We start from the raw sequence: 26,952 nt of genomic DNA, 5'->3' as shown, positions 1-26,952 counted from the left end.
GTTGTGGAGATTATTGAAATTTGATTTAAATCAAAAACCGATCTAAGTTACAAAAATATTGGAAACCTGGAAGCATTGGACGTCCGTTTTCCCCTATTACTGAACTCTTCAGTAGCGCATATCGACTACCATCACCACCAGTAATCGAACTCATTATCCAATGATGTATATGTCTAACTTCTATCAATCTGTAATATCACTCAAACATCTTTCAATGTATTTGCCGGGTAATTTCCTCAACACTCGACACATTGAGTAATTTATTTTTACGGATAATGTTTAGTACATTCAATATTGTTCTGTCTTTAGTTTTACTATTATTACTATTGTTCCCATTAGTGTAAATTGTTTAAAATGTGTGTTTTGTTTTATTTTTTCACATAACCTCAATGTTGTTATTTTGTTTAACATATCTGTTTACCTTTATAGCTTTATATGAGAAAATTCTTATCGGTGAATTAGATCAATTGCATAAATCACTGGAACAACGATGTCTTCTTTCCAACACATTTGATTCAAGTCAATTAATGACAATTTCATGCTCCGAAGACAATGTTAACAGTGGTGTTAGTGGTCGGGAGAATACAAACTCCACGATAATGACACCAGCAATACCAGTAACAACAAACCCCTCATCATCATTATCATCTACAACAATAACTGGTTTGAAAATTGGTAATAATCCAACATTAGGTACCAATTTACCAGCATTAACAACTGATCCTGCTAGAGCATTACTTATTGCTGGACAAGTATGTGATTGGCCAGGTTGTGGAGCTATTCTTGGTCCAGATACATCGTTTATTGAGTAAGTCTTCATTGTTACAAAAAAGCTCTTTTTAATGTTAAATTCATGTGGTGAATGAAGAGATGCCTCCAAAGCATTTTACATGGTTGTATTATGATCATTGAGTTAGACGCAGGGGGTTGATGGTATTAGATGAGGACCGGAAAAACGTTTGCTAAGGTAGTGAGTTTTCTTTAAATGAAACGAGTAGGACATGGATTAGATATGTTTTACTACCCCGTACCTCAAAGCACAATGTTCGCGAGCGTAAAAGTAAGTTGGAAGAAGGCTAGAACTGACCAAACATCTTATTTGGAGTTCATCACTTGAATATTTACATTGAGAGTTGTGAATCAAACATTTTGCACTTTAAATACCATCGCATTATTCATTGAACTATTGATACAGATGAAAACCATGAATTCTACTGATAATCATTCTTATCTAATATTATTGATATCATTAACAGTTTTGAGGTAAAACTATTCCACTATACTACCTCTGGGTTAAGAAACGAATAAATTGGCATTATGAAACATAAATTTGCAAGGCTGTGTGCTTAAATATATATTTATATTCCATAAAGGTATGTCTAAGTGTTACGTAATTTGAGGGAGTCTACAGGAATAATCGAATCTTGGTTTCATACCAGTTGGCAATCATCAACATACCATATCTTTAAAATTGAAGGGACTGATACTGTTTGTTGGATTCAAACTTTTTATACAATATCCTGTGGTACTGAGGTGTTTGTATCGACCATTCACTTGGTAGTAACCTATTGTCTATCTCTTAATACTGACAGAACTGTCCATGTCGATCAAGTTTCAGTGTGGCCTTCAGTTTGAATGATTTATCTTGGGTCTCACTGTGACACTACATTGTAGATTTGAAACTTATCAGATGTTGAGGTTCATTCAGTATTTCAAATATGATTTTCTAACAAACGCTAACACAAAATCTTAGTCCAGGATTTCCCAGCCAAAAATTCTTTAAAATATCTATTTTAATTGATGATCCATGGATTATGAAACCATGAGTCACTAAAGGTGATAAAGACAACATAGATCAATTGAAACTGATTCAATAGACCAGTAACTTAGAAGTGGTTAATTTATTTGGCTCCAATCATACGATCCCTAGTCGAAACCCCACCTGATCTACTGTGACTTCAATGGTCGAGTAGTATCCGTTTCCCTCAGGCTTAATATGTGATTCAAAGTCATGTCGATAAACCTGTGTTCGTGAATGGCTTACATAATAAACCTGTGATTTAAAATAGAAATTTGACGAAGTTATCAATTGTTTTGCTAAAAGTACAGGTATGTGCCAATCAGAATGGAGAACGAAACTTCTGATTTTTGTACGGAATTCAGATAAACAATAAAAGTACCTTTTTATACTGGTTAAAACGTTTAAAATCATAAGAAAGAAACTACTTTTTCAACCGTCGAGTAAAGACGATAGTGTTAAATGTATCAAATCCTCAACTCTGTCTTATTTAATTGCATATAATAGGCAATCAGATACTATCTCTAAGTCCTAAACCTGATGGCACTACATTTTGTGGACAAACTTGTCAGGCAGGGTCTTTTGGATGTTTGAGCGAAATCCATTGATCTAAATTCTTACAGAGCATTTTTACATCATAACTAATGTCAGTTCGTAATGGCAACTCTAACCCTTAAACCCTAATCCGTACCCTGATTCACGATTCCGCACCCGATAATTGAACCGAGAACCTTCGGTGTGTGAACACTTAATATTCAGGTAACTAAGCCTGGATTTAATAATGCACAAATCCAACTTCAATCAGTGTACGATATTGTGTGAACATAATCACTTTTGAATCGTCAGTGTTAAAGCCTATCTTCATTCTATTCTAATTATTTTAAAATAAAAATAGTGTTATAATAAAGATGACGAGTCAATTATTGAGACTTTGTAACTTAATCAACTAAAGTTTCAGGGAAATGTGATCAAGTATGCCCAACCATCACCTATATATACTGCTGGCTGGTTTAAGTAAGGTAGGTTTTAAGAAAGCTAGAAGCGTCAGAAGTACACAAAAAATCATTACATTTTGGTATAAACCTTAGTGATATTTAGATATACATTGTTTTGTAATAGTTTGTGAGGTTCTAATAGTGCAAATGGAATCGTTTCTGTATTTTCCTCTATGTCTTAACTTTTAATATCTCGTTTTGGATATCACATTTCTTACTCCATCAATTCTTTCTTCCTTTTCAAACTAATCTCAACATATGTGATATGTGATGTCCAGTAGTGATTTTCCATCCTATTAGAGATTCATCAATTAGATACACTTGCATCTCAGTGTTTGTGTCCACATTAGAACCTGACTTTAGTACTTTTCACTTAAAAGACCAACACACATTATCTACTGAGTTAGTGAACTTAATCGACATTTTTAACCTATTTTACTATAATTGAGACTTCTATTATTATTATTATTTCAATTCTTTTGCCGTTCGTCTTGTTAATTTCATACCATTTTGGCAGTATTCAGTAAAAACATTTAAAACCAGTGCATACTTGTGCCAAGTTGTAAGTTGTTTCGAGTCTGATAGATTGACTCATACTTGTTATTCCTGAAGAATTATCATTTAGAGATGATCATCATGGCTTGACTTACAATTTGAAACTAATTTGATCTGAGGGGAATTCATGAACTCCAATGATATTTTATGTTAATGGATGAATTATAAAACTGTGACATGTTAAACATTTATCGTTGTGTTGTCTACTCAAATCTGATCTTAATGCAACTTACCCTCTTCCTTTCTCTTTCTCTCTTTCTATTTGTGTCTCTCTTAATTTTAAACACACCATCTTGATATAAAATGAAACGTAAATTATGTATTAAACAACACATTCTGTATGTAAACAATTATGTTTTGCATAAAATGAATAGTCTACTGTTTATCAGTTATACAATTGTGACATCATATTATATGTATATAAACTTGACTACTGCCACTTAGAAAAGAGTGTATTGTTTACAAAATGTGACAGGAATTATGATGCAATACATAGTTAGTTATATGAAATGAATGATAAACAACTGTGTAGAGAATATTTCTCTCTAAATCACTGAATTATTTATTAATTGTATTTGTAAGGGGCTGGAATTAAAGGGTCATTTGTCGTTACGGTAGTAGTGATAATAATAATAATCATAGTAATCATAATAATAATATCGATGGAATGTATGCACAGTTTACTTAACTAGTGTCAAATGAAAAGATACCCATAAATAAATAGTGTAAATAGGGCAACTAAATTGTTGTTAGTAAATACTTTCGGTATTAATAATAATAATAATAATAATAATAATAATAATAATAATAATAATAATAATACCATATTTATCAGAAGAGGTTTGTGGAGACTTTAGAAATTTCACAGATTGAAATCATGAGTCAATTGAAGTTAGACCACCATGGAAAACCTGTAAGCACTGGACGGCCGTTTCGTCCTAGTATAGGACTCCTTGGCAGTACGCTTCCACGATTCCGCACCCCGCGAGATTCCAACCCTGGACATATCGGTCTCGCGCCAGTCTAGCTTCAATTGACTCATGACTTCAATATGTGAAATTTCTAAAATCTCCACAAGCTCATTCTGACAATAATCATCTGCTCACTAGTGACTGACTTCAAGAGATACTCCTGGAGTTCTAGTGAGAAGTCGTTACGAGTAGTGGAGTTCAAGAAGGTCTGTTGTGAGATAGGAACTCACTGAAGACAATGATGTACAGTGGTGGATTAGTTGAAGTTAGACGTTAACACCATTGGATGCCGGCCAACTCAATGGTCTGGTTGTCTAAGCGCCTGGTGCGAGACTGATAGTTCCTGGTTTCGAATCCCGCGGGGTGCGAGATCGTGGATTCGCACTGCCAAGGAGTCCCATACTAAAACGAAACGGCCGTCCAGTGCTTCCAGGTTTTCCATGGTGGTCTAGCTTCAATTGACTCATGATTTCAATCTGTGAAATACCATATTTGTTTTATCCGTTATTGATAAATTGATGTACACATAGCTTTGTTAAATGTTTTATGTAAATGAATTCAGTTGAAAAATTATTTTCATCATGATTGATATCAATTAGAAAGTTATTGAATATCGGGGAGGTGTTTTCAATGAATTAGTCAGAGGGAATCAGTAAAAAACCCTAGACCTATGTTTTATGCTAGTTAACACATGTTAACAAAGTCTACCTGTAAACTCCTGTGGACTGTTGGTCCATGTATGGTTCGGATCTTCTTTACATACTTTCACATTCTAAGAAATTATCATTGAGACTTTCAATCCATGACTGAAATACTGTATGACTGAGTTATTTATACTGATTGATCATCATATAAAGTGATCACTGACATATCTAGCTGGATATTGAGTATACCCTTATTAAATGTTATGGAAATTGTATTGTATTAAGACTATATCTCTCAGTTCAACTGTCTTTGAAGGGATAAACAAAAGCACCTCCATAAATTAGAGAGTATTCAGCATTTCTCCCCAAGTTATTATTAAATTCATCATCAGTGCTGTACTTCATCAGTTTTTCTCTTTTATACACACACTCACACTCACACATACATGGAATTTCATTTTATAACTTTAAATTATATGATGAATATGTGTTGATGTTGAGTTATGGCTACTTAGGAATTCAATAATAATCTCACTGTTTGAACAAGAGTGATATCATAAACCCTTTAGTTTATTTTATATGTTATGTAAATTGTGTCATATCATTACGAATTGAGGGTTTGTGTGGATTGTTGTTTACATCATCGACTGATTTTAATTGGGAAAAAAACCAGGAAACTATCGATCAACTGTTTTATTCCTATATGACGCTCCTTAGCAATGTGTATCCATGATCCTATTTGTGAACAAGCTACAAAGTTACATACTAACTAGCATAAATCAGTGTTGAAAAATTATGTCATATTAATCGAACTGTAGGATCATATTTGGTAATACATGTAGGATAACGAAGTGAAATAATAGGTCATGTGTGTTTGTGATTATAATGATATGATTGTGAATTGGTTATAGCTTGAGTGCACTGATCGATATCAGGTATTAAAGTCATAAATCAGAGTTCTTATTATAAATGTTTACCTTTTGCCATATACTATATCTTCTGTAACCCATAATCGTGAACTTGACGAACTAAATGTCTGTTTTGTACCGTTAACCTCGATCTGACGCAAGTCCAGCTCTTATTATCTAGATATATACTTACGCCTTTCTCTATTACTTGTCTTGAGTCCAAGAAGAAGTCAGTACCCAACTTCAACCATACTCGATTTAAGCATGAATCAAAACTAATGCAATGATATCGTGTAAAAATCTTGACCACGCATCAGCATGATTAAGAAATTACAAAAAAAACAGGATAATTACGTCATAATAAGAAGAGAACTGAGTAATAGGTCCATAATAAATTAACAGTAACTTAAGAGAGGTACCAACACACAACAGTAGTTAATGCATTACAATAAGAATACAAAAATACAATAAATTTTAAGTATTTAGATAGCTTTATAACAAAAATACAAACAGTAACTTCAGGTAGGAAACAGTTCAATGTTTCTGATACTCGTTCAGTTACAACAATAATAATGTCGATTAAAAACTGTTTGTAGAGATATTATCAATCGGTTTTTAATAATACAACAGTACATTGTTTCTATTGAATCATTTACTGTTCAAGACTGTTGACTTTCATTGAAATCATGAACTGATCCAAGTTAGACAACTATTGAAAACCTGAAGGCACTGGATGGTCTATTTCATCCTAGTATGAGACTCCTCAGTGGCAGTACGCATTCACGACCCCATGCAAAGGAATTGAACCCAAGACTTTAGGTCTCGGTTAAGAACCCTTAACCTCTAGACCACTGGGCTGGCATCCGACAGTGTTAATGTCTAACTTCAATGCAATTCAACAATATCAACAACCCTCATACTGACAATTATCATGTGCTCACTCGTGACTAACTTCAAGAGGAAATTTTGAGTTTTAATAAGAAGTCATGATCAATGGGGCTAATTGGTGTCGAGTGTAAGGCAGTTACCCACTAGAAATAATAGAAGATGGTCGTGCAATATTGTGTATTGATTGAAGTTAGATATCAATACCGTTGGATGCAGGCTCATTGGTCTGAAGGTTAAACGTTCTTGCGCGAGACTGAAGGTTTTCGGTCCGATTGCCGTGTGATGGATCGTGGATATGCACTATACTATGACGAAAGGGCAGTTCAGTGTTTCTAGGTTCTCGATGATTGTCTGACATTGATCAGTTCATCATTATAATGAAAATCTACAGTAAACCCTACTTTAAATGAACTAATGAATAGTAGGTGACAGAACAATTAAGCAGCTAAACATTTTTTAAATACAATGTAGTTGTTATCAACTCAAATTTTATTAAATGTTATTTGATATTAATATCATTAGATTTTTCTGAAGGTAACATTCATCAACCAGTTGTAACTAGGGCTAAAGTAAATCAATCTGATTAGAGTCAATTAATGATTATTTTTTTCGTGCATGTGTGTGTGTGTGTATGGAGGGAGTTATATATAAGATTCTTAAAGTATCAATATTTCACTGATATGACATCATTATTATTATTATTATTATTATCATCATCATCATCATCAAAAAGTATCATGGTAATTGAAATTCTTTTGAAAAAAGAATGACTGAAACGTGTACACTTTTTAAGTATTAAAAATCAACTTGAACTAAACAACTTTACATAATGCACGAATTTTGAATTGACATTAATTTATATCTTTTCTGTATGAATTTGTATATGTTTCCAAGTTATTATATTAACATTGAACTTAATTGACATATCAATATATGATCTTGTTTTAAATTTAAGAATCCTAGATTCTATCCACAGCAAATTAAACGAGTGAGTACTGTTGATAGAACATAAAAGATACCTCACTGGTTAAAATCATGAATCAATTGAAGCTAGACCACCATGGAAAACCTGGAGGCACTGGACGGCCGTCTCGTCCTAGTATGGGACTCCTTGGCAGTGCGCATTCACGATCTCGCACCCCTCAGGATTCGAACCCAGGACCTATCAGTCTCGCACCAGGCGCTTAACCAACTAGACCACTGAGCCGGATGGTATCCAACGGTGTTAATGTCTAATTTCAACCAATCCACGAAGTTGCGACACCGTACACCATTGTCTTCAGTGAGCTGATATCTCACAACAGACCTTTTTGAACTCCACTACTGGTAACGACTTCACACTAGAACTCCAGGAGTTTCTCCTGAAGTCAGTCACTAGTGAGCAGGTGATTATTATTATCATTATCAGAATAGATTTTGTGAAGATTTTTAGAAATTTCACTGGTTGAAATCATGAGTTTTTATGGACTCAATTATTTATTTATGACGAAAAATATCACTTATAAATTCCAATTTCAACACTAATGAACATGATTACTGATGATGACAGTTTACACATAGACCATTTCATGAATAGTTTATTAATGAGTATGAATTGTTCAATACACTGTTACTGATGCTACAATCTATGATTAGGGTATAACACAGTCAGTTGCTACGACGTAATGATAATGTAAATCGGACGCATTTATTAAATGATAATTTAAGTTCTATTCAGTTTGTAAGTGATTTTGATCTGTCTCATTATTGATATTCTTAAATGATTTATGATCAGTCATAGTTAGTATATTGTGCATCCTGTACATATTGACCCAACCTAATCATTATGTCATAGGTTTTTATAGATCAAGTAGACTTTTAATTAGACGGCAATAGAGGAAGAACGTTCCATCTTGATTAAGAGTCATCAGCTGGTAGTAGATATATAGTGAACGAACACTCAGGTGGGGGAAGACCAATTTAATGTTTAATGCACAATCACACAATGGTTTAGTAAAATGTGAAAATCATACATCAAATACATCATTTGAACACATACTTTGAAGTGTCTCTTACAAACGTCATTATTCCTCCATTCTTTTTGTTATCTTGATTGCTTTCAGTTTCCTTCTCTCTTCTCTTCATTTCAATAATCTCAACTTTCTGCTCATGGACATTGGATTTCCGGCTGGTGTTACATACTACTTATATCTGTCAACATAGGTAGCATGCACCACAGAAGCATCTCAGAGCTGGTGTCCATTTCTGGATTCAAAACTAATGAACTTTCACTTCAAATACTTAACTACTGAGTCGAGATTGCCATTCACTTGTGAAACGGTCATGAAATTTAATACTAATTTATGAATGAATCAATGAGGCTTAAGGCAGCAAGTCTTGGATTTTGGCTTGAAATTAATCCATCCATATGGTTAAATAGCATTTTAGCATTATAGCTGTTGCCAGTTTGTGATGAAAACCCCAACTCTAATTCCTAATCTTAATGTCTAACTATAAATTATAATCCTAATTCCTCATGCCAGTTTATAACCCTCTTTTGACCCTAGTTAAATAGATGAATTTTTCCAAGATCATCTTTGCGTTGCTCAAAGGCCGTCCACAAGTCATTATCTCACCAAATTGTTTCCTCTGAAACATCTTCATTTTGTGTATTCACTCAATGGGGTTTCTTTGGTTGTAAACTATAATATTTATCTATTTGTGCAACAAATGATCTCTGCTACTTTTCGGAGGTTTATTTTGACAATTCCTCATCTCGTATTGCCAATAATGTGGGGTGTATCAATTTGAGTTGATGCTCACATATGTGTCCAGGCTTTTTACGTTTCGCGTAACCGATTAACCGACAATAAATCACTCCAGCGTCATGTTAAAGTCAACTTAATAATACCGTGAAATATTTCTGTAAAAGAAAGTCTTTTTTTCATTGAAATACAATCTGTTCTCCATTTTCATCGTCATCAATCTTAACCAGTTTCTTACTCACGACTAATGCCGCCAACCAGGATTCTCCAACCTTCTCTTTTCCGGGCTCCCCCCTTCCAGTTGTTTCCAAGTGCTACTCATTCTTTTCATATTCACCTCCAGTTCCCCATGCAGTGTTCTTTAATCTGCCTCTTTTCTTCCTCTCTTGAGGGTTCTAAGCTAGGGCTTGCCTCATGATACAGTTTGATGATTTTCTTAATGTATGTCCTACCCATCTCCAGTATTTTTCCATAACCTGATCTTCAGCTGGAAGTTGGTTTGCTTTCTGCCAAAGTAGGTTGTTGCTGATGGTATTTAACCAACGTATATCAAGTATCTTGCGTGGAAAACTGTTTCTAAATACCTGTACTTTTTTTATTATGGTTGTAGTAGTTTTGGAGGTTCCAGCTTTGTACAACAGAACTGTCTTGATATTTGTATTAAAAATTCTGACCGGTGTTAGCTATATCAGATCTCTCTTGTCTATCAATGACGCTATTCAGGTACGTAATGGCTTCTACCTCTTCCAAAACTTCTTCATCAAGTGTGATTTGGTTGGTGTTCTCTGTGTTGCATTTTAGTATCTTTTCCCTTGTGTGTTGAGCTCTACTCCTGCAGAGGTTGCTGCTGCACTGACTATTTTCACCTGGATTTGTTTTTGTGTACAGAACAGAAGAAAAACATTATTTATCAAATCATTACCCACTTAACTACGATTGTGTTCTAATTGTTTTGAGAAGAAAAGTTGCATTAATTTATGTAATCAAGGTAATAACAACAAAACGAAACAAAACATCACTCAGCATTTCGGCTTAGAAACACGTACACGACCGCATACACAAATACAAACAAAAACTATATTCGAGGGGATAGAAAACTATTTTTTCGTTCTTTTTGGTTGAGAAACCCAATCAGTTGATATCAGTATTAATGATCAACAAATATAGTTGACGTCTTTGCTTACAGCATACATACATCCGAAGTCTATACATATGTATATATGCGCCATTTCGTAAATGTTTATCTAAGTAATAATGCTGCTATGCAAATAAACATTCTTCATACTTGAGTAGTGTGTGGTGTTTTTTCACATGTTGATTCTCACTGAATAAACTAAGAGTATTATTATTATTATTGTTATTAGCGTTAAGTGATAAATATTTGTTTAATCCACATAATCAAATCATATGACAGAAGTGGCAGATGATAGACAATGGTGACAACGACGATTGATCATTAACTTTTTTCTTCTTCTTCGAAACATTATCGTAATTATTATTACAAATGTTTATATTTGAGTGTGTGTGTGTGTATCTATTTATCAATGATAATATTAATCATCTTTATCAACAGAAATATGAGTTGGCCTATGATAAAATTCTAAGAACTCAGTGTAGAGGAAGAAAGAATCAAAGTGGAACAATGAAGTTGTCAGTAGGTTAGTTAGAGAAGCCTACATTCGACACTGGTATGTATGTATACAGAGAGAGAGGGAAAGACTTACACTTGCACTTTGTATTCCATTGTGATGGTGCCAAATTTTTGGCTTCTCAATAATGAATAGTGTATACTTATGTTTGTTTGTGTGTATATATGTATGTTCATTATGTGTTATTCTAGTGGATTGGTTATCTAACATTTCAAATGTCATTTATGTAGGATAAATATACAGTTATTAATTGTTTACTCTTCATTCTTGATTATAGAGATAGTGTACTTATGGATGTTAATGATGGTGGTATGTAGTGTACCATGCTTCTTAAAATATACATATTAATACACACACGCACACACTCATCTATTTGTACACTGAAAAGAAGTACTTCGTTAGGCTTCAGTTGTAAATGCATATATATGGGGAGAAGGGGTATGTTAGTTGTGTTTTACTTCAATGTGTAGTGCATACGTGTGTGTGTGCACGTGACACAGTATCTGTGCGAACACTTCATTAAAAGTGTACAAGTGAAACTAGGCATTTTCTTCTCTCTCTCTCTCTCTCTCTCTTTGACTTAACAGTGACGCCATTAATATCGGCATCATCAAAATTGTTGGTTTTAGTTAGAATTCGATGGCTTTACATTTTTGTTAATTAATTGTTTGAAAATAGAAATGTCTATAGCATAAAAGAAAACGGCATTTTCAAAATTGTTTACTATTAATGATAATAATAATACTTCCAAGGATTAATGTTTTCCGATTGGTCTCAGTATTAGTAGTAGCTCAATGGCTAATGTTTTTGACGTCTTTAAAAGGCAAGGGTTCTGGGTTCGAGCCTCTCTCTGTGTCTGTTGAACATCAATATTTCGATGCTGATGTATTCGAATGATGAGTCCTAAAGTAGGATGATACACGCGTCTTGAATCACTATCTCACTCTGCTAAACCATTATAATTGTCTAGTCCTAAATACCAATTACGAAGTATTAGTTCCTTCAAAAAGTTTCAATATACACCTTGTAACAAATATCATCTAATTAACTAACATACGATTACGGTTATCGATTTATTTTGATCATAAACTGATGCAAAGTGTGAACCACTTGAGGGGGGTCATTAGACAGTTGTCGTTGTCGCAATTTCATTAAGGTTTAGCAACGCAGTTACCTATGATTGATTTTCAACACCGTTCCCCTCAGATGTACTGTACTTGCAAGTCTAAATAAATAAGTTTGTCCTGGAAATTATCATATAGGATAGATGGATTGTAGCTAAATGAGTCCAGTTGGCCACTCGTCAGTTGTATTGATATACCTGTATCACAATGTTGATTTCAATTACATTGGGACCTGGATCCAGTAGCTTTCATTTCAACCGCACAACTCGTTTTCCCACTGATCTACTAGTCGAAATTTCATCAAGATTATGAACAGTGAGCTAATTCAAATGCTTTCCGATAATTGATTTGAAATGTATACCAGTTTCCAGGTATTATCAGATTGATACAATAATCAATGTAACATGCAATGGAGAGAAATATTTATCTACATAAGAGTAGATAATTTAGAAAGATGTAAATGTTGAATAATTTTTACGATACATTTATCCCTTGTGAAGCAACATTTGAAAATCCTGGTAACAGAAGTAAGATGTCATGTTTAAGTGTGGATTCGTGTAGCAATGAACAATTCCAGTGTCGTTACAGCATATCTTATCTCAACATAGTGCACGCAATGTCAAGTTACCTAGATTGTTGGCCATATTGCAATTCGGTCGATAGGATTCGATCTGCACTCAGAACGACTTGACGTACATGACATTCATCACCACATAGTGATCAGTCAATTGTAGGTGGTTTATATGTCCAACTAAAATCGATTCACGAGACCATATCTCAATGGTACCGTTAGATAATTGCTTCACATTTAACATGGTTGAATTTCATTGATCATAGATTTTCGCTAAGTCTCCATGAATTATCTCTCAAAATTAGTCACTATTGTACAACTATCGATCGCTTCCTGATTTTAAATAATTGATGTAGACCATTAAAAAAATTATTTTTAAGGTTTAAGGGGTGCTCGAAATATGTATAGATAAATAGGTTCCAATAAGTGTATTAGCAAATGTTCATCAATTCATACTTTCATCTAATCTCTTTGATATCTTTGGTCAAAAAGGGAGATCATTCTCAGTCTGAATAGATCGGTGATAACGTGTCTGACTATGAAGCTTGGTAACGCAGGTTATAATTCTATTGGGAGCGTCAGTTCCCTCAAGATTACAAGTACATCTTGGTGAAAAGTAGTAACTAGCACAAAACTAAAGTCATTATAAGGTTTTCTGTCGATTACCTCAAAAAACTACCTTATATCTCAGCATGCTGCACACGATATTGAGTCAATTAGACCAGAGACCATATTACAACCTGAATGATAAAAATTCGATCAGCACTCAGTGACTAGACAAATACCTTACTGGTCACTACTCATTGATTAACTAATTGCAAATATCATGTTTTAGGGTTATAAAGTAGCAGAGAGTAGACAGTTACTCAACTGTAGCACAAGTTAATACAAAAACGAAAGAAATTTTTGTATCTGTGCCAACATTTTGACACCATACACAACCTCTTCATTGAGATCAATCTGATTATGTGTATATATGTATGAAAGGTGATAAGTTTTACTCATGACATGGGAAACTGTTATTTGACCTATAAAATGGATAAAGATTAACTTTTTCGACAGAATATCACACTACTCAAATCCATAAGTAGCATAAGTGGTATTATCTTTTCGTTAACGTATATTGATTACATCTGTTTATTTGTATGTGTTTTGTATGTCCTAGTTTTTTCCATCTAATCATCATTCACTTGTCTACTATTTATTAATGTCACAATGTCTTGAACTAGGTGTCGGCCAGTCGAAGTTAATCAGCTGTTGTATCGAAAATAAATTGGTTTTAATCTAGTTTACGTCATTTCAGTAAACCAAACTATGTCTAGACAGATAAATCTCATGTTTAGAAAACAGAAACCGGGTCAAGGTCAACGGATATGTGCTTGTTTGTTCGTTTGTTTATTGTTTGTTTGTTTGTAGTTGGTCCGCTTTATAGACATCCATTTATATTCTTATAGAAGAAAAAGGATAGAAAGTGTAGATGGTGTACAAAATTGAAACATATTTAGCGTTTGGTTTCTCTCAGTTTGTTACAATTTTGAGATAGACTACATATACAGGGATAAATGCACATACTCACACAAATCTGGAGTTAAGATAGGAAAACAATGTAAACAATAGGAGGAGGAGGAGGAGGAATAAGAAGCAAACTGAATGATTTTTATAGTTTAAAACATGATTAATCAATTGTTTGTGTGTCTAGAATTAGAACAAATAAGTTTGAACAGTTTAATTAATTAATAAAACCACCCAAGAATTAATGTTGGAACATCAGAATTAAGAAGGCATATTTATAATATTCATTAAAGTTGGATTCGTGGTTAGTAACGGAAAATAGGAGGGGTGTTTCGTTCTATCTGGGACTCGTCAACTGGATAAACTTGTATTTCAGTGTTGATGTTCACATTAATTCTGGAACATAATGCCTATCACTTTAAATGTTCAGCGTGCTATGCACTTAACTGTTGATTCTAAATATTCATTAACTTATGCAACAAGTATAAATTTTATTTGTAAGGGCTTGTATTTTCACGTTGTTGATGTTAGGGTTTGTAATTGCTCAGTCTCTATTGTATGTGTGCAACCTGAGAGGGTTGTCTCGATATTCATTTGATCAGTTAGTCATAAACAATTAGAACCTGATATACGTGTTCATCGGTTCAAGTTATCATATCACATTGATACAGTGCGATGAAATTATCGATTTTCAAACGGCATATTTTATATTCGTAACAATCAACATCTGCCGTTTACTCATCTTCAATTGCGAAGATTGTCCACCGATTTGACTGATTGGAGTTATTTCTGCAAGGTATTTTTCACTCTAAAGACTCCAGACGGAATTGCTGGTTAAATTGATGTAACAATTTCTATTTATCCACCATATATTCTGACTGTAGCTGCTGATTTGATGTGGTGGTCAGGCTTGTCTATTGTGATGACTCAGTCGAGCTATATTGGGTGGAAAACATGTTCTTTTAGGTTCTGCCATGTCAGGGATGTCGGTTGGATAATGGTAAGACTAAAAGTAGTGACTTAGTGTCCGAGAGTGGAGTTTTACTGATGACTGTGGGAGGAGGTTGACAATAGTGAGGTGTTTTCCTCAGACAACCAGCATCTGCAGCAATGCCAAACCAAAGCATGACACCAGGTTATGAAATCACTGACAATTAGACTAAGTCATGTAGCTAGGTGTAGACTACGTGGTTGTGATTGGCGTGATTATCGTAACTAATGATTAGAGACTGTGGATGACATGATTCAGAATCGTTTGTGATGATGGAAGTTCATTGAATCTTCATATTCTCTTAGATTGTAAAGTTTTGAATCCGTGATAAGTTTTTTGTTTGGAATCGTATCTTCTATGTCTGACCTTTTCAGTTACTACGTCTACTACTCCGCGCTTCACAGGTACGAGGTTCTACGTTGCGACTAACTGACTGACTTATCCATTATATATAAAATGTTTAAATTCCAGTGTATTCATTCGACTATCATTTTTTCTGTCTTAGAATATTGATAGAGAAGAAAATTATATCCCGTATTTGCCATCTCAGTAACTTCTAATGTACTTAGAATTCTTTATTTATTTCTGTATGTCTGTAATGGTTGGAGCTATTGACTGACACTAACTAGCTTACAGTTAGTTACTTATATACATGTAAACTATACATTGAATATATCATTTTCACATCTACCTTCAGTCGTCCTTTATATGCTCCATAATTCTTTCAATTCTATTGTTATTACAATTTTTCACTGTTTCCCTTCTCGTTCTCTTCAATTCAGTCTTCTATTGACAGGCATTTTAATTCCGATTGCTGCTACATACTACTTATATCTGCCAGCATAAGTATATATATATATGGTTTATGTCATTATTGGTAAGAGTTTGAATTATCCCGTTGTTGATATTCAGAACCGAATTTTCGATCAGTCTTTGTTGATATATGTGAATCTAGTACACATTGCTTTGATATAGGGATTCTGTCAAATGTTTTACAGAATAAATAAATTGGGGATAACAGTGGAATCCAGTAGATGGGCATCTCATACTATTTCCAACTTGTCAGTTGAATGTACCTGCCTCCTAGTATTGATATATTTTTAATTAAGACTAATAGTGATATAAATATCATATTCGTTGAATAATTTAACGGTTATCTAGACTTATTAATTTGGGGATACCACTTTGAGCTTTTGGAGTGGAAGGTATTAGGCACTCGCCGCAATGTAATAAATATCAAAACTGGAATGTGCGGGTACATCAAGCTGATGAGTCTGAAACTTGAAGAATTACGTTTCCTGGATTTTACTACTAACCATATTACATCTATTCCATAAACATAAAAGTGTGAAGAATAGAAAATCTATCAACCATACAATTAATATAACACTAGATAGTTTCGCTTATCTATCTCTCTTCCTTTTTCCTATATTTTTTCCCAGTTCAAACGCATGTGTTTTCCCATCTCTCATTATTATTATTATTATTTTGATTATTATAGACACTTGAATAAAACACATCAATTATCATTACAAGCCCTTGCTCAAGTTGAAGTATGTGCATCAAGGTTAGAATTGTACTTGAGAACAGTAAGTGTCTTTTCTTTCATCCATATAAGAATTATTATTATATATGATGAAACTTTCCTGTGTATGTGTTCAATTATTTTCAAAGAAGTAATAAACAAATAAAATGGTTGAATTTATGGGTCGATTTATGCTAAACCACCATGAAAAACCTGGAAGCACTGGACGTCCGTTTCGTCCCAGTGTGGGATCGTGGGTGCTCAATGCTGAGGAGTTCCACACTAGGATAAAATGACCGTCTAGTGCTTCCAGGTATTCCAAGGTGATCTAGCTTAAATCAACTCATGAATTCAACTATTAGATTACTACAATCTTCACAAACCCCCATTCTGAAAATAAACTGGTACTACTTAAAATTTACATACGTAATGCATTGATGAATAGCTGTAAACTGATGATAAAAGTTGAAGTATAACGAGCGATGAAACCAGTAAGAATGTCGTGAGCCTTCAAAAAATTTAACTAGATATAAAGTTTATGATTATTCCAACAGTTGAAATCAATTATTGTCAATTGCTTGAAGGATTTTATGTTGGCTATGATCGATCGACCAACCGACTGACTGAAGATATCCGTCTGTCAACTAAATAACCTGTTTACTGAGTAGTAGTTTGCTTCATTCGACTTCATGGATGAGAAATATGAGTATTCAGAATAGGTGATATTTATAAGTTACTAGTATTCGGTTGTTGATGTCTTGGAAGTATCACTCATGAATTTTGGGACCACCGAGAAAGTAAGGTAAAGATGGCAAATCGACTGACGAGGTAGTAAATCTTCATAAAGTGGGGTGGTTGAGACGTGTGTTACGTTTTTTTAACCACTGCCTACCTCGACGGCGAATGTTGTGTGGTGTAGGGGTAGACTGAAAGAAAACTGGGGACAGCCAAACCGAAACATGACACCAGGTTATGAAATCACTGACAATTAGACTAAGTCATGTAGCTAGGTGTAGACTACGTGGTTGTGATTGGCGTGATTATCGTAACTAATGATTAGAGACTGTGGATGACATGATTCAGAATCGTTTGTGATGATGGAAGTTCATTGAATCTTCATATTCTCTTAGATTGTAAAGTTTAGAATCCGTGATAATTTTTTTGCATCACCAATCTATATTTTTTAAATCGTATTTTTTATGTTTGATCTTTTCTACTACCACTGATGCTGTTACTACCTCTGGTACTCTAGAATTTAACCTAAAAATCCCATCTCTTTATGCTAATAGAGTGCAGGAACTTGAACTGATGTACATACATACCTGGTTCGACGTAGCGGCCAATTGACGGACTGACTGAAGGGTTAACTGACTCTCTCTCTATATATATATATACGTTTGATCGTTCTAATCTACCACAAAGGATTTACTTATCCAAATAGTATTGAACTTTATGTGTTCTTAAGGGCTTGTATTTTACCGTTGTTGATGTTTACGACTACAATCGATCAGTCTCGTTCGGCATATGTGCATCGTCAGCGGATGGCTATTTAGTCAGAGTTTTTGTTCATATTGCATTGTGGCTGACAGTGGAGAATTGGTATAAAGATCGACCCTACTGATTAAATTCCACTAATTACATCTCAACAGAACTCCGGGATTTACCTCTTGAAATTAGTCACTAATAAGTGCATAATTACTGTTAATGTATAGAGTAATGGAGTAATGAAAAGTCTTAAATTTTCGTCCATGCATTGATTTCATTTAGTTTTTTTCATTTACGATCTATTATTATTATTATTGATATGATTTAGGTTCGTAAAGAATCACAACGTTTAAATGCGATGGTACGACATCTAATCAGTAGAGCGCGTTGTGGTGGTACAACTTTTGAATGGTCAACTAATTCATCATTATCATCATCATTATGTAATTCAGTCCCTGCATCATTTGGAAATTGTTCATTAAATTGTTTTCCTGGATGTAATAGCAATACTACTAATAATAATAATCAAACAATTAATCAAGTTGGTTCCTTTAATTGGAATACAAATGGACATTTAGATTCTACTGTTAATTCCCTGGCAAATGGAACATTGGAGTTGCCGGATAAGACAGAATTAGAATCAAGTTAGTTATTTCTATGGATTTATTTTTTCATTCGATTGTATAGTAGATAGTAATAGATTGAACTGAAAGGGATTTGTCAATATAGTGCTGTGGAAATTGTTAAGTTTGATTGATTTCAATGAAAGTCAACAATCTCCACAACCTTATATTGTCAATTATCATGTGATCACTAGTCACTAGCTTTTAAAGGGAATTCTTGGAGTTATAGTAAGAAGTTGTGACCAGTGGAGACTTATCATGTTTGGTATGAGGCAGTTACCCACCGAAGACAATATAAGATGGTTGTACAGTGTCGTGAATTCATTGAAGTTAGACATTAACACCATTGGATGTCGATTTCAGTCGTCAAAAGGTTAAATGTTCGCGCATGTGACCGAAGGTTTAGGGTTCTGTTCTTGCATGCGGGTTTGTAAATTCACACTTTTGAGGAAACCCATACTAGGACGAAACGGCCTTCCAGTGCTTCCAGGTTTTAAATGGTCGTGTAACTTAAATGGGTTACTAATTTAAGTAAAGGGGATTTTGTAGAGATTAGCTTGATTCGTAGGTTGTATTTATTGTGGCTTGATGTTCGGTTATTTATCACGTGACTTATTTGCCAATGGGAATACGACTTATACAATCTTAGCACTGTGACAAACCAATGACGTATCGACCGGTATTAGCAGCCTAGCTTCCTTATTGATCCCTTTTCCTCCTAGCTCTGCCAGTTGAGTCTAGAACACCAATACCAGCTACCACTATACGAATTATTTGTTTCAAACATACCTGGTTAATATACAGGTCAAAACGGAAACCACACCAGCATTCCTAATTGGATGAACTTACTGTAGGTCGCGTTGAGAAAACTGTTGACCATCCGAGTAGCTATTTCGTTAGCACTACTTAGGAGTCCTAAACTGAGACAAAATAGCTATTCAGCACTCCTCGGTTTTCAGTGGTACGTCTTTTGAAATTAGTTTGTGATGAATACTATTGTAACTTGTGATCTGTTCAGTTGAGTCTACAGTGATCGTTAATTACGAACGGTCAAAATTATTTTAATTCAAGGGGAATTCACACACACAAGCAACTCTTCGACAACAATCTCCAACGATGGAATTCAAAAAGGACACATTTCAGAAGTTAAAATGGAACAACTCTCGATATACGGTAAACAATCATAACATTGGGGCACAAAGAAAAGTGGTAATAGCCTATCAGAAAGTAGCACAATCCAGTAAAACACGACTTAAGACCTCCTTGTGGAACTGTTGGGCCGTAGGGGGAATCTCATTATCTAACTTGGGCGGTCGACGGAGACTAGACTAATCCACCACACTGTCGTAACCGGTTTACTCAAAAACCCACAATTTAAGGCACCAAAATCGTATAGGGATACAGTTTGTACATGAATATAAATATGAATTAGATCAGTCTCGGATCGTGTAATTTGTTTATGTAGGTTATGAATGCGCTGGGCTTGACCTGAGTGAGATCGAGTAGAAAGTCTGCCATATGACAAAACAGACCTACCCTATGAAACAAATTCCGTCCAAGCTAAAAATAAAGGTGCAGCAAATACAATTGAGAAGAGTGGTGGCCATCAGCCCTCTCTTAAGATCGCTTTTGGCTGTTTATTTCAAGATGTGCATGGACGTAAGTCTTCGTACCTCGGACATATATATACACCGTATAAGTACCAGAGAGAGAAAAGACAATTTGCTCTATGAAACATATGGAGAGACAACCATCAATCCCATGTGTATGTTATGATGTGCATCAGCGTAAGCTTATGTATCTTTGATACACACGCATCATATAAGATGCTCAATCAGAAGATGAACATAGATTATACAATCATGACTCAAAACTCTTGTAACTATATTTTTAAAAAATGTCTGACTAGATAGTAAGTAACACAATTCGAAAATTATAATTTGTACATAACTTACTCATAAGTAATACAAACTAGAGTAATAGGAACATAATTGTTGATGATAAATCTGAACTGACAATACATATGATAACTATCCATGGGTCAAACGAAACCTTAGAATCAGGCTAATATAAAAATATAATAGTCTAAAAATCTAATATTTATGGCATAACAATATCAATAATCCTTTATATGATAGTCTCAAATGTTATACTTTCATATTACTCACGGCATTATCTCAGGTTCAAGTTGCTACACCATATCACCATTGAGTGATGCTAGAGTTATGGACATATAATGACAGTATTATTTATCAGTATAGGGTTGTGGAGATTGTTGAGTTTTAATTGAGGTCATGAACCGATCAATGTTAGACCACCAGTATTATTTGTATTAGAAATGATTAGACATAGTTAGTATAATTTGAGGAAAATGAATGAATTTGTGAAATAAAACAATATAGGATATTTTTAGAACTCATGATCTAAGTGAAGATAGATAGTGAATGAATCAACGCTATTGTGACCGATTCTGAGCCATGTTATCCATATAATCGGCTTCAAGCTATTATTCCTTGAACACTGAATCATGCTTCCGGATCATCAATACTGACTGTAATCTAGATTGTTCATATTTCATATACTTCAAGAGGAAATATCCTCCTACGGTACATGTGTAACCAAGAAGTGAGGAAACTTCCTATACACCTTTAACATTGTTCATTAATTGCATTACTTCTACCAAATACGTAAGCCTTGTTGATTGCTTATTCAACATAATAAGCTGCACTTAAATAATTGGTATCATGTATATATATACGTATGTTTGATTTCAGATTCCGTATACGAATCCAAAGTACAAAATATTAATTCAATCTATCGTACTGATAATCCAATGCATTGTAGTCCAGTTTATAGTAATACAACAACTACTTCAGAATCATGGTGTACAGATCAATTAATTATACCTGATTGCACTGCAATGTCTGTGCTGCGTGATTTACCATTACATCATAGACGTAGTGCAGTACATTCATTAACATCACGTTGGTCTACATCGAATCATCATTCAACATTAGATACAACTTATGATTCAAATACATTGATAAATCAAATTCCCAGTAATAATAATGGTAGTAATAATACTACTACTAATAATATTAATAATTGTAATTTGCCACCTGCTCTACCCGTATTTCCAAATAATCCAAATGATTGTTCATCATCCAACAATAATATAGTGGATAAATTAACTATTCCCTCACCATCTACACCACCGACTTCATGTCACCCAGCTTTAATAGCTAGTGCAGCGGCAGCATTATTGTCAAGTGTTTCAAGTTTGCACAATCAAATCATCACCAGTATGTCAACTCATCATCCTGTTCTAACTGGTCAATTTCAAACTGCAACTGATCCTCAACTTCCTCATCAATCGACATCAGCGAACGCAGCTGCCGCGGCTATGGCGGGTGCAGCTGCGGCGGCAGCAGCTTCCGGTTTATCTAACCCTGTGTCAATGTCATGGCTTCCAAGATCAACTGCCGCTGCGAATAATAATGGTAGCAGTAGTATTGGTGTCGGTGGCGGCAATACCACAAATTTTGATCCTAAAGAATTTGATACAACTGCTGCCGCGGCAGCAGCAGCAGCCGCCGCCGCTGCTGCAGCGGCTGTAGCTGCTTCTAATCCCGCCTCAGCAAATGGTGTATTTTTCGACTCGAATACCACAACTCCCATTGTTCCTGCTCCTCTGCCTCCACCTTCCGCCGCTCCTACAGCTGTCGCTGTCACTACTACCACTTCTCATACAAGCCTCACATCATCATTGTTTGATAAAGCTGTTAAACAACGTTGGTTCGATGCAACTAGACAAGACGAATTGATGATAACAACAACACCAACACCACCACCGCTTCCAGCAATAACTTTAACATCAACGGCAGTAACAACGGTGACTTCGTTGCCCATGGCTGCGATCACCACTACTATGTCAGTAGTAGGGAAGTCATCTAATAGTAATAATAATAGTAGTAATAGTATTGGTGCTAGAACAAGAGATAGAGAGCATCAAATGAAACCATCTGTCAATCAGGAATCATCTATTATAGAATTGGAAAGACAAGGTAGAACTATTGAAAATTCCGATAAGTCCACAAGTATGTGTCTATTTATGTATATCTTTGATCAGATTGTTTTTGTTAGTTCATTTCCGCTGTATATTTATTTTACTGACATCATTATTATTGTGGTATCGTTTGATAATAGTCTTAAAATAATAGGGTTTGCACGGTTGAATTCACGAGGCGATCTAAGCTAGACCACCATTGAAAACCTGGAAGCAGTGGACGTTAGTTTCGTCCTAGCATGGAACTTCTCATCAATTTACACCCACGACCTCACGCGTGGGACTCAGACCCAGAACCTTTGGTCTAGAGCTAACGCTTAACCTCTAAACCACTGGGCCGTCATCAGGATCGTGTATGCTCACCACTGAGAAGTCAGGTACTAGGACGAAACGGCCGTCCAGTGCCTCCAGGATTTTAGTGAAGGTCTACCTTAGATCGACTTGTGAATTCAACTGTGAAAACACTACAATCTCCACAAATCCCCACACTGATAATAGGGTTTACCTTCATATGCTGTTGTAATTTAGTTGTAGCTTAAGATAAGGAATTTCAGATGTTATAGTATCTGAGCTTCTGTATGTTTAATCTTGTCTTTCTAGACAACCTTATCAGCAAGCACTTCAAGGATAAGTGAACAATTAGAATTTTTCCGCTACAATTGACTAACCAGCTTGTTTTGTTTGACATTGAAATCATGAACTGATCTAAATTAAACAACCATTGAACAGTTGAAAGCACAATAAAACGTTTTCTTCTTAATATAGAATTTCTCGGGAGTGTGTGTTTACGACTCCTTCACAAGGAATCTAGCCTAGACATTATACCTGATGTCAATAAATGGTGAAAACCCTTATTTTAATCTACAACTATAAGTGTAGCTTTAACTCCCAATCTCAATTCTTCACATGAATTTATAACCCACTTTTGACCTTAGTAAGTGCTTGTTTGTTGTCTAGATAGGTAACTAAGGTTTTACGACTGAGATACCACCTATCTCAAGGGACATATTTCTAGAGGAGTTTCTCTTATTTATGCTAAATAACTGTAAAGGTTAGTTTTCATGTTATAACCTTTATTATTATTGTGATAACAACTTTTCGGTTGATGTTATCTGTCACATTTTCCATGTTCGAGTAATATGTTATATCCAGCCTTTTCAGTTGTTATTCTGTTCATTTAGTCAGTGAGCATTACTTATTACTAGAGATTTATTGTTAAACACTAACTTTCAATAAATTCACGTTTTTCATCCTAGTTGTTGTGCTCTGTTACATTGACTTGTTCATAGCACATAGTTGAGGATAACTCGAGACTCTTGAAATGAAACCTTTAGTGAGAACTGCATTCTAACATGCACCACTCACGTACTGAGTGAACGAAAAAAAAGTTCCACAATACTAGATAAAACAGATAACATTAACGCAGATAAAATGATGGATAACATCAACTCAACTCTGAATTAAATCTTTTAAATGATACTTATTTGAAATAGGGATTAATTAATAAAAAAAAATCTCATTGAATTCGGAGATGATTATGTCATATACGGAGAAGTAGTACCAATAGAAATGGATAGATAATGTAATTTTGTAGGTTTATGATATAATATGCTTTGATTTGAGCTGTTCTTGTCTCTTATATTCTTACTGCCAATGAGGATTTTGGACAAAAGGTCTCATTCTTAGACAACGTAGTGAATATAATTTTTATCAATCAGTATTTAAATTTCTGATAATTGTGGCTTAAAGAAGATTTTAAATGATGATACATTGGTAACTTATTTTAGTTGACATATATATTGTTATTGATAACTTAATCCTCCCCCCTTTCTATGTACTGAGCAATCAATAATGTATGGGCATGGGAACTTTCACGATACGACGGAACAGTGTTGAAAGTTTTGACTTAGAACTTCGATTATCATTTCAGACGTAAGGTGAACACGCTTATATGGCCTAGTCATACAGTCTCAATAATGTTCCCACATCGTCCTTTTATGACTTTCGCTATTTTTCATCCATCATTCAACATTCAGAAGAAAATCTTATAAGGTATAGTATACTCGGCTTAAAGGATAATTTACCTAGGGTTCATTGTTGTTATTCCACAATCACCACAAGTTTATGAGTAAACACACATTACTGTTGTAAAAGTAGTAGTTGTCTCTAGGTATCCCTATGTGTGTTTACCTCAGTTTTTGTTTATTCTTCATGGTTGATTTCTTTTCATATCGACAATGGTAGTGATATTATTGAGATCACAAACCAGTTTAAGTTAGACAACTATTGAAATCCTTAATTGATAGGACGGCCGTTTCGTTCCAATATGAAACCATAACGACGGGGATGACGATGATGCTGAGAATTCTATGTTGTACCAAAATATAATATTGAATAAAGCCATTAATAATAATAATAATAATTAGTAATAATAATAAATAGTGTTTTTAAGTCAGTGTTTAAGTTTCCTTTACGTTAAAGATATACACACACGTACACAGAGTAAGCGTAAGAGCAAGCTAGAGTGAAGGAGAGAATAAACTGGTTTTCACCTGAAGAGGAATTCTTCATTTCCCCTCAGTATTATTTATTCCCTCTACCCTATCCTATCTCCACAAAATATCTGATCATCGTTATAATCATCACCAAGATTATTATTTATAACGTTCAGTCTTTAGTAGGCTTGCATCTAACTTGAAGGTACCTTGTGTTCTGGGGAGGGGGAGAGAATGTAAGAAGCAGTGCATAAAAGAATCTCGAAGAGAAAAGAGGAAGAAAAGTGAACTGACGACTCAGTAAATACCTAAACTGCACTTACATTTAATAATAAAACCAATCGATAGTAATGAGAATTAACACAAGCATGAGATTATGACAATCTGATCACCGAAATGAGATGTTGATAGCATAAGTTTTTGAATGAGTGACATATTACCATCAACATGGTTTTAAAAAAAAAAAAAAAAAGAACCTTATTTATATCCAGTAAAATCACTAAGGCAAAGAATGAAATTATTTGTGTGTGTGTGTGTATTTAAACTTTTTTATTTGCACACCAGGCCTATTTTTCTATCTCTCTTTCGTTTACTTGTTTGTTTGTTTGTTTGCATAATTTTTCTTGCTGTTAGGAGTAGTGGAGGGAGGTAGGGATAGATTGTTTATGTTTTCTCTTGTTTTTACCATGTTTCAAAATAGTAAAGACATTGTTTATTACGTCATTTGTATATGAGATTATATAGATAATAAACAGATGTACATGTACCTCAACTACTGATGACTCGTCGGGAGAGAGGGGAATACCAACTGAGAACAGTAGAATACAGTTAACTTTTCAATCATAACACAAGTTGTTTCTTATTTTAATAGAAGAAATGACGGAAAACAATAACATTTCATCCATTAGACAGTGATAGTGGGCTTTTTTTGGAGGGGAGGGAAACAGTGGACAAAGTAGGTTGATATACATAGAGAGAGAGAATTTGACTGAAATATGAATGTGTTAAATATTGATTATTTGATCGACTACATTCATCCATTTGATTAACATGATTGAAACGATAATTCACCAAACACACAGGAAGACAATGAAAAAATCTTAAAATCCTAGTTGTGAATGAACATTTAAGTATCTGACAATGTCACAGTACAGACTCAGAAAGCTTGCTAAACTTTTGCTACATTGTGTCACTGCAGGCGTAGGCAATTTGTCTGTCAATTAACCGAAGGACGACACAGTAGTATCTTTGTCTTGTTCTACCTTATGGCTATAAAATGTGGCCTTCAAAAATAGCGAATATTCTCAGGTTATTGATTTTTAACCAATGGGTGCCTTTAAAGCCATACACCTGTATGTTTGGAACATCAAGTGAGCAATGTTGAGGTTACACATACATGGTACTAGAT

The 26,952-nt window shown here is 34.5% G+C and overlaps 1 protein-coding gene across 1 annotated transcript in view; it reads left to right on the top strand.

The window, feature by feature from the left end:
• FOXP1 (Forkhead box protein P1) overlaps positions 1-26,952 on the top strand; it is a 103,254-nt gene that overhangs the window by 39,819 nt on the left and 36,483 nt on the right. Inside the window, exons 2-5 of the mRNA XM_051208408.1 lie at positions 430-808; positions 16,852-16,939; positions 18,689-19,004; positions 21,758-23,080. Coding sequence (XP_051064303.1) covers positions 430-808; positions 16,852-16,939; positions 18,689-19,004; positions 21,758-23,080 — 2,106 coding nt within the window. The remainder of the gene's footprint in view (positions 1-429; positions 809-16,851; positions 16,940-18,688; positions 19,005-21,757; positions 23,081-26,952) is intronic.

Source organism: Schistosoma haematobium, chromosome 7, assembly GCF_000699445.3.
Source record: "Schistosoma haematobium chromosome 7, whole genome shotgun sequence".
In the NCBI taxonomy this organism is placed as follows: Eukaryota; Metazoa; Platyhelminthes; class Trematoda; order Strigeidida; family Schistosomatidae; genus Schistosoma; species Schistosoma haematobium.
This window is presented reverse-complemented; position numbering and strand designations above follow the sequence as displayed.